Source organism: Helobdella robusta (genome assembly GCF_000326865.2).
Source record: "Helobdella robusta unplaced genomic scaffold HELROscaffold_28, whole genome shotgun sequence".
In the NCBI taxonomy this organism is placed as follows: Eukaryota; Metazoa; Annelida; class Clitellata; order Rhynchobdellida; family Glossiphoniidae; genus Helobdella; species Helobdella robusta.
In genome coordinates this window covers 1,321,782-1,332,033 of record NW_008704435.1, presented here as the reverse complement: position 1 = coordinate 1,332,033, position 10,252 = coordinate 1,321,782, and the positions used below count along the sequence as shown (strand labels likewise).

Genomic DNA, 10,252 nt, shown 5'->3' with positions numbered 1-10,252 from the left:
CGGTAGATATGCGTTTCCAGCTGTTAATTCGCTAATGGAAATGCTATCCTCGTTCAGAGCCCCAAAATATGAAAAGCCATCCAGGTCCGCTTGAGGACCTGGTTCCCAAGTTGCAGACTTTTGGCTCTTAATGAATGTTACCAAAAAATAGTTTTAGGAAAATATTATTCACTTAGAGGATAACTTACAACGAGCCCTATAACAATAGACTATTCTGTAGGTGCTCCAAACATTCGGTTAAGAGTGTGGGCTTCACAGAGGCATCGACCATTTTTAAAGGACGAATAACCGCACCTGGCAAGTTCTGTTTCAGCCGTTCATTTCTATGTTCCCAGAGCAATAACTGTTGATTATTGTTATTAGCGGGAAGTTATTTCGGACATCAGAGCCAACGTGGACGATGTAGAGCAGCGGTAGAAAGAGTTCGACACCTTTGGATGGATCGTCAGACCAACTGAACTGTTAGAACCACATTCAGCCTGGCTTAATTGTTAGAAACACATTCAACCTAGCTTGACTTAGAAACACATTTAACTGGCTCAACTTAAAAACACATTCGGTCTTGGAGAGAGGTGGGCGAACGTCCAATCGCGAGCAAGATCCTCAAAAAACTGGAAGATTCGAATTCCTGATCTAAGGACAACTACATCATCATCATCAACAACAACAACAATAACAACAACAACATTAGTATAAAAAAAGAACAGACTGATTAATCCTGTTAATTTAAACGACGCGCATTTGTTAGGCTTAAAGATGAATAAAGCAGGGAGAACGCAGGCAGCCTTAATTGTAGCCACGTAATGCTACATCACTCATTAATATCGGGACCCATTTCATTAGGACTATCATCATCATCATCACCATCATCATTATCATTATCTAAATTCTCGTCATAATCATTGAAATGAAAGAAACTTTTATTCATCAGCAGTATCTTCATCAGAGGTAAACAAATAACTTCATTAGGTTTCTTGAACAGTCAACAACTCTTTATTAAGATACGTGCTGCAGACAAAATGAACAAGAAAGAAAAGAAATTGTGGAGATGTGGATGATGATTGGATGACGTGAATGAAGATAGGACAATGATTGGTGGATAATGTTTTGATATTGGATGATGATTAGTGATTTATTGGATGGAGATTGGTGGCTGATGATTTGTGGCTGATGATTGGTGGATAATGATTGGATGATGATTGAATGATGATTTGATGATGATAAAATGGTGATTTGATGGTGATAGAGTGGTGATTTGATGGTGATAGAATGGTGATTTGGTAATGATTCTGATGAACTAATTTGGCATGAAATTAAACTTTTATCAATAAGATTGTAACAAATTTTTGTGTGTTTAACCGTGACAAATTGATACAAATGAATCAATAATTAATCAATTTTAATTAGTCATTAACTCATTAATCGAATTAATCCAAATCAGAAACGTCTTGTGATCAACGGTAAATCGACGTTACATTTTAAACAATCAGAAACTAGCAACAACTGATCATAATCAGTGGATTTAATTACTTGTCATCATCATCATCATCTTCATCATCATCAGGATTAGCTTTATCATTATCATCATCGTCATCATCATCGTCATCAACACCAACATCATCATCAGCATCATCATCCACAGTTTTATAATCAATAGTATCATAACCAACGACAACATCATCATCATCAACCACAACAACATCATCAGCAACAACAGCAACATCATCATCATCATTAACAACAGCAGCAATAACATTAATAATAATAATAATAAAAATAATAATAAAAAAATAATGATAATAAGAATAATAATATTATAATTGCTAATAGAAATAACTTCAACATCGTTAACTCTGGAATAAAACTCTACAACCCCAACAAGCATCAACACAGTGTTTGCCAGTTCAACAACAACTAAGAAATGAACAACAACAAACTGCCTGTTGAAGAAATGAAGCATTAGAAACTATTGTAATATGATTTAACAATGTATTACAACTCACACACGTGTTGACCGTATGCTTGCAAGCATTAACAACAACAACAACAACAAAACAGTGCCACGACCACAACAACACCTACTACTACTACTACAACTACTACTACAACAACAACAACAACAACTACTACTACTACTACTACTACTACAATTTACAAATACAACAACTACTACTACCACATTACTTAAAAACAACATTAACAACAGCAAATACAGCTATAGAATATCAACATACCTAATCTCAGAAAATAACATAAACATTTAGTAAAAAAAATCAATTTCATTTGAAAGAACATCATTAAACAACTAAAACAACAACAACAACAATTAAATAAAAACGACAACCCTTATAAACATGTTGCGAATAAGTGTCATAACAAAGATATTAACAACAACAACAACATCAAAAACATCAACAACATTACAAACATGGTTGATCAGGTTGTTGTTGTTGTCTCATCTCTTCAAATACGCAAGTTAGTGTCTTTGTTGTTGTTGATGTTATGCTGTTGTTGTTTTAGGAGTGCTGTTGCTGTTGTTGTTGTTGTTATTGTAGGAATGTTGTTGTAGTAGTTGTTGTTGTTTTGTTGCCGGGGTTGGTGTTATGTATCTTCTGTTTTTGTTGTCGTCGCAATCTTGGGTTATTGTTGGTTAGTTGTTGTGTTATGTCTTTGTTGTTGTGTAATGTTTGCAATTGCCAGAAATGTTTTATTTCATTTCATACTTTCACCTGTATTGGAATTTATAGAATGGAAGTTGAATTGCTTATGACCGCATTGTTATTACAATGCTAAAATGGGTTTTTCCCCCTTATCAAGGTGTTCCATTCTTTTCCATCCAGATGTGATCTTTTTCAACGTGTTTCATTTTTTTCATTCCAATCAAACAAATAGACAAATCGAAACAAAAATTTTTAAATCAGTATAAATATTATTTACATTTATAATTATTGTTATTATTGTTGTTATTATTATTGTTATTATTATTATTCAGTCAGTTGTATACAAATGTCAAATTGTGTGTGAGATGATCTTGTTGCCTCTGTATATCGGAATGTCTCAAAAACACACAAACAACAAAATTATAAAATAACAACAATAACAACAACAACAACAGTAATTATAAATACCAATAATAAAAATATCATTAATAATAACAATAATAATGAATTCAAAGACGACGACGATGATGATGATGATGTTAGTGACAAGATGATGAAGACGACGATGATGATGTTAGCGCGGACACCACAAATGTTTGTTTTTCCAGTCTTCTGAATGCTCGCTGAAGTGCCTGTAATTGTAAAATTAATTCTCACTCTCTCTTTTTTAAAGGGTTCATCTTATTTGGTTGGCTGTGTTTCTCTGCATGTGTGCCTCTATGTCTGTCTGTGTATTGTATCTACACGTGTGTATGTATTAGCGCCTGTATGTCTGTCTGTATATTGTATGTATCTACGCGTATGTCTGTCTGTGTATTTTATGTATCTACGTGTATTTATGTGTGTCTGTAGGTAATGTCTGAGTCGTTGTATTTGTATTTACGTTTATGCAATGTGTCTTTATATGTATGCATTCACATTAGGTTGATGAATTTTTTTAATTGGTTTATAAACATTTAAAATGGAACGAAATGCTGTATTTAAGAGTTGTTTGAACAACATCACAGAGCCGATGAATTGAAAAGACATTTTTGCCAGTCTACAAATGTTTTGAATTCATTGAAAATAAAGATATAACTAAAGAACAAATTTTAGATTTGCATAGATAAAAGGTATTTAGTTTTTCAAACACAAGATAGCAATAAATATCTATACTTTCGTCATTGCAGAGGATGAATCTCAAAGCAAGGTTGTTCTTACAGCGTCTGGTTTCGTGTAGGATTCATGTGCAATTAAGCGCGTTCTTCACAAGACAGTTAGCTTTTGGCAAGTTTCTTCAGAGATTCCTTTGTTTTCTAAAAGTTTCTCCAATAGCTGTAGTGGTGTCTTTTAGAACTGGACATTTTTTGGAGATTTTCAAGGCGAAAAAACTTACTTCTATGAATTTGAAATTAAAGAACAAACTTTGGCAGTGTGTTTTGTGTTTTTGGCATAAAAGTAAATGAAAAAACCAAAAAGGCACAAAAATTTTTATTGTAAATTTGAAAACACTGAATTCACTTTCTTTTATATTCTTCTTTGAGAAGCACAGCCTGATATTCAAATGCTAAGTTGAAAAATCTAAACCTTAGGTGGAAAAATAATCCATACATGTTTTCCACTGGAAGAGCTTCTGTGTATGACGCTTTAGATTGCCGACTGGTTTGATGTCGGAATGTCAAGACATATTTGACGTCAAACATCTGCTGTCCTATAAGAGGACAGATTTGAGTGGGTCACAAGGACATCTTACGCATCTGTCGTGTTCGTGATATACTTCATTCACGCAGACGCAACGGCACTTTAATAATCACGAGTTAGCAAGTTCTTGCACGGTCACTTGAGTTACTTTTCATTGTTTGCTTGGAGGGTTGGATGGAATTTTCGTAATCAGGTTTTCCAGAAAAATACACAACGTGACGAAGGTGAAGGTTATAAAATCATCATCATTTGAAAAAAAAAATTAAAAATGTTGCCAAATTGTTATAAACTTAATAAAAAATCATAACACACAATAAAATTAAATAAAATTTTAGTAAATAAAATTCAAACAGTGTCAAATTAATTTATTGAAACGGTTATTTAAATAGAGATAAAAATTAGAACATTATTATTATTGTAGTTAATCTTTACCTACTAAATATTCCATTCATAATAATCCATTAAAATTTCAAAGCACAACAAAATAACATTAAGTATCGGCACAAACTGATAAGTCGTTATCACCCAGTCGAGAATATGCAAAAATCTATATTGTCCGAATCTTCATTGTCGTTATTTTCAGCAAATATCTCAAATTCATTACTATAATCAAATCTATCAGAGTTACTAGCATAACCATCATCATCAATAATTTCGTCACCAGAATCGTGAATCCATTCCATTCGGAAATGATGTTGATGATGGTTTGAAATTTGTTGTGCCACTTCAAGCAGATCTGCTGGATCTGGTGAGTGAGAAAATGATGAGATACTTATATAGACGTTTGCAAATACGTGGTCGTTAATTTTTTAAAAAAATAATAAAATTAAAAACCTCATTTTACTGCAAAAAAATTAATTTTTACAATTCTTCAAATATTATAAAGCGTGCAGTTTTAAATTTGAGTGTAAGGCAATATAAAAACGTTTTTGGTTCTTGAAGTAGTACTAAAAACCAGTGTCGGAGTCAACTGGAGTCGCAGATTTTGGCCACAATCGGATTTTTTCCTTTGAGTAAGACATGTTATTGATTTTTTTAAATTATTTTTTTCCTAAATCGTTTTCAAGATGGTGTTTTTTAGAAAATAAAAGTGCGTAGCAATAGGCAATCAATTATCTTTAACACAAAAAATAAAATTTCGCAATGGCTTGTTAGCAAAAACTATAAAATGAAAAATTGATGATGCCGTTTGCAAACACGTGGTTCTCAACATCACATATACGAATATTTGAAATTAAGTTTCTTTGTTTTACTGCAAAGAAAATTAACTTTTCCGATTCGATAAAATAAATTATGAAGCGCTTAATTTTTAAATTGATTGTGGAGTCCAACTTTATTTTAATTGAAAAAGTATCTATACAAAATTTCAATACCGAATGTTTCAAAGTTTTTATGTTTTCGCAGACCAAATAAGAAAACAAAAAGCAAACAAAAAGCAAACGAACATTATTCACGTGTGAATAATTATATATTGATTACATTTTCATCCATTGTTAATGACTAAAAAATTCACCTAATCATAAAAGTTATCGCTACTTTCGACGTCAACACGAAAATGTTCATCATGTTCCTCCTAATTAGCATCATCGTCACCAATACCATCACCGTCATCATCATCCATCTTCATCATTATCGCCCTCAACATCTTCAACATCGTTGACATCGTCACGTTTGGTAGGTAATTATGTTCATATATAATTTAAGATTAAAAAAAACATCGTTAAAATTGTTGTGCCTGCTCATTCATCAATTTCGTCACCAAAATCATCCTCATTGGTCTATTCCTCTTCATTGTGCTTCATTAATCTTACATGATTCAAGATTAATAAAACATCGTCTTATATGTTAAAATTGTTATGCCTGCTTGTCTATGTATTATACTTGTATTATACTATGTATTGTCTATGTATGATACTTCGGCCCATTTGCATGCTAGTGACGTTTTTAATGTTGGCATCTTAAAGTAAAATCAAACCTCGATATGAATTATCAATTGAAATGAAACTTGCATACGGTACTTTGGATTCTACTCTCCGTGTGTTAATTCATTTTAAAATAGTTTTTTTTGCATATTGCTATTATGATTTTGTTGAAAGATTATTTGTGTTGTTCAATGATTGACCGATCCAGTCAACGAATGAAGATTTTTATGTTTTCAATTTGAAGTGATTTGTCTCTTAACAAATTTTTGTGATGTTTTTCCAACTTTTTTCTTTGTATGAAAATGTTAACAAAAAATTCAATATTAGTCATTTAATGAAGTTTTTTCCTTGTTGATTTTTGTTTTATTTTTATTAAATTTTTATTTCGAATCAAGTTTCCAGCATATCAACCCAAAAATTTGGAAACTAAGATGATTTTATTCATAATCCTCTTGGTCCCACTAAATAGACAAATAATAAAAGTATAATAAAATTAATATTTCGAGATAAAAAATAATAAATATTATTATTCTTATTAATGTTATAATAATAACACACCAGTATATATTTTATATAAAACATCCAAACAGCAGAATTATGTTCACAAATGGCACAAATTGAAATATTGTGATCGCGTTCTCCAGCATATTCGCCAGTAAAATTTGGAAACAAAAATCATCATAAATGTCGTCATCATCTTCATCGTAATAAAAGCCGTTGTAATCATATTCATCAATTTCGTCACCAAAACCATCTTCATCGTTATCGTAATAAAAGCCGTCATAATCATCATCATCAACTTCATCACCAAAATCATTTTCATCATTCCATTCCTCTTCATTGTGCTCTATTACATCCAGCTCATCTGACTCATCAAATTCGTTATCGTAATAAAAACCGTCGTAATCATCATCATCAACTTCGTCACCAAAATCATCTTCATCGTTATCGTAATAAAAACCGTCGTAATCATCATCATCATCAACTTCGTCACCAAAATCATCTTCATCAATCCATTCCTCTTCATTGTGCTCTATCACATCCAGCTCATCTGTCTCGTCCTCTTCAAGGAGCTCCTCATTCAATTGATTTGGAAGCACGTTCATTTCTTTCAGACTTTCCTTTATGAAATCTTCACGGTTGATGCCGACGTTCTCACCTTTTGAAAAGGATTCTAGTAACTTTTCGTTCAACAGATATCTCAAAAATGCTTTGATTAACAGATGCATGAGACATTTGCCATCCAAATTGTCCTGCAAGTTAATGACGCAGTAATATTTTTCCAGATTATTTTCCGTCAACTTGAACTCCATTTTTATGTTACCTTCACAAATTTCTACATCCAAGAAACCAGGCTGGAGGTTTCCGCGTGCAACCTGGTAGATGGTTCTGCAGTACGGGCAAATTATTTTACGGTTCGATTTCCTGTAGAGAGTCTTGAGACAGGGCAGATGGAATTGGTGCTTGCACCAATTCAGGTAGACAACATCAGCACAAGCGAGAAGTTCTTCACTACACAAGCAACACTCTTCCTCTTTTATATCTGCAACTTTTCCTACCAAAAATATAATATCCATTCGAAGAAGGCTCTGAAAGTTGAACATAAATTCCTCTGGCACTGGTATTTTGAAACTTTTTTTGCTTGAAATATTTTTACCATCTGCTGCTGATTCACCGGTTTCCATATTTGAAATGTTTCCACTTTTCGACTGATCGTGTTTAGAAAATAATTCTGTTTCTTCGGAACAGCAAAGTCGATGGCCAATCTTCTGGTTGATGTTAATGAATCACGCCTTGCTTATATACCAACTTGCACTTGCTTTAGTTCTACGAAAAAGCTTTGTATTTTATTATAAATGAAGTACTAATCGAAGGACATTGCTTGTTAATGGAGTACTAAGTATGCTAATTTATATTTACAATCACTTCAGTACCAATTCATTAAGCAGCTAAATATTATTTTAAATCTTTGTTCCTGGCATTTGAACCTTTTGATTGTACGTCTTCTTAGACGCTCTTAATAATTCATGATGAAAATAAAATACGGAGTTAGTTTTAAAATAATTTTTCAAAAAACAAAGTCACACAGAAGCAGTCATAAAGTCACACACACAAAACTCACACGCACACATTCACAAACACAAAACTCACACGCACACATTCACACACATATACCCACACACACACACCACACACACACACACACACATTATCAAACTATTGTGCAGAACTTGATGAACAGCCAGCAACATGCAAACGAGCCTTAATTAACATTCTTAATACAAGATTCTTTTTTCTACATTCTTTCATCATCTCACTCATAAACAATCTTTTTTTTATTTCTCCATTTAAAACTAACAACAGTTTATTTAGTTTATGGAAACTTGTTCACAGTGTTTCTCATGTTTATCCATTTTTTTTGTTATATTCTTCTTAATGCAGTTCTGTCAAGCGCCGACCAGATTACATGTATAAGTTTAGTTTTGAAGACCTAATTTATTTATCTCAAATAAAAATTTCAAATAAATGAATAAATAACATAATAATAAATAAAATCAATTAAAATCAACATGACATATTACAAAAATAATAAATAAATGAATAACCAACCTAAAATAGAGAAATTAAATTCCAAGTACAAATAACAAGCTATTAACACACAATAATAAAACTGACCACGTGTTAAGGATCGTAAAAGTCACGCCACGCTAAAAGCAAAGAAAAGAAATTTAGGAAATATTGTAACAGATAATTATATAAAATATAATTTACACATGTTATTCTCTACTTCCAATTGAACCCCCATCTATACCACACGACGCATATTCACATTCGCGTATGATGGTCTTTGCAATCGCCAAATAGCAGCAAGAGATATGGCACTTCTGCCGACTGAGCTGACTCGGTGACCAGGTGTTGGAAAATTCATATTTGGAGTCTGTCATTTAATTTGAAAAACATGGAAAGTATTTTTTTTTTTTGGTTAGGTTTGTTTCAGTAAATTTATTTCAATTATTTTCTGTTCGTCATATCAAAAACATCTTAAACATGTCAGAAGAAGACTTGTCGGAGTTTAGTAGGGCCGGATTAACCTACAGACAAGCAGGTCGCGAAAGCTCTTCCCCCCAGCCCGTGTTTTCCAATCCGAAGATCTATATTCATGAAGAGGCGAGTCGCGGCCAGAAGCGAGACTGCCTAGGCCGGCGAGCAAGGTAGGGTTTCAGCAACGAGGCAAAAATTCACACTTTTAATGCAAAAATTATATCTAACTAATAACTGTAATTAACATTTTTATTGGACACAATCATTCCTACTTAAACTAACAACATGTTCTGCTTATCGGCATACCGGCAAACATACGTTATACATACACACACACACACAAACACCACACACACACATACAAACATACATACGTACAAACATACATACGTACAAACATACATACGTACGTACATACATACGTACATACGCAAAGATATCTTGAAAGATTGAAGGCATACGTCCCAAAGTGAACAATTTAATTATTCTTACAACCCTCTACGAAAAATTAATTCTTGAAAAATTCAAAAGATTGGCCTTCGTAGATCTTTCTTCTTGTCCTGTACATCCCACACTCACACAGACACACACACACGCATACACCACACATTCACATACACCACACATTCACATACACCACACATTCACATACACCACACATTCACATACACCACACATTCACATACACCACACATTCACATACACCACACATTCACATAAACATGCGCAAACATTATTGGCAAACTTATATTGACAAAACGAATGAAACAATAAATATATTTACAAATTAAAATGCAGTTGAATTTAAATGAAGAATTGAAAATTGTTCATCAAATATAATTACAGTGGAATAATTCAAATTTTTTAAAAACAAGTTCAATTGTTTGTTTGTTCATTTGTATATTGTTTTTTGATTGTTTGTTTGTTTGTTGCATGTTTGTTTGTTTG

General features: G+C 32.5%; 1 protein-coding gene across 1 annotated transcript; it reads right to left on the bottom strand.

Annotated features, from left to right (window-relative positions):
• Nucleotides 1-6,831: 6,831 nt before the first annotated feature.
• On the bottom strand, nt 6,832-8,904 carry HELRODRAFT_192112 (hypothetical protein; the record flags this gene model as incomplete). Its single annotated transcript, XM_009020541.1, has 2 exons — nt 8,873-8,904; nt 6,832-8,278 (listed from the first exon to the last, which is right to left on the bottom strand). The coding sequence occupies exon 2, from the start codon at nt 7,945-7,947 to the stop codon at nt 6,832-6,834; it is 1,116 nt and encodes a 371-aa protein (XP_009018789.1). The 5' UTR covers nt 7,948-8,278; nt 8,873-8,904.
• Nucleotides 8,905-10,252: the final 1,348 nt, after the last annotated feature.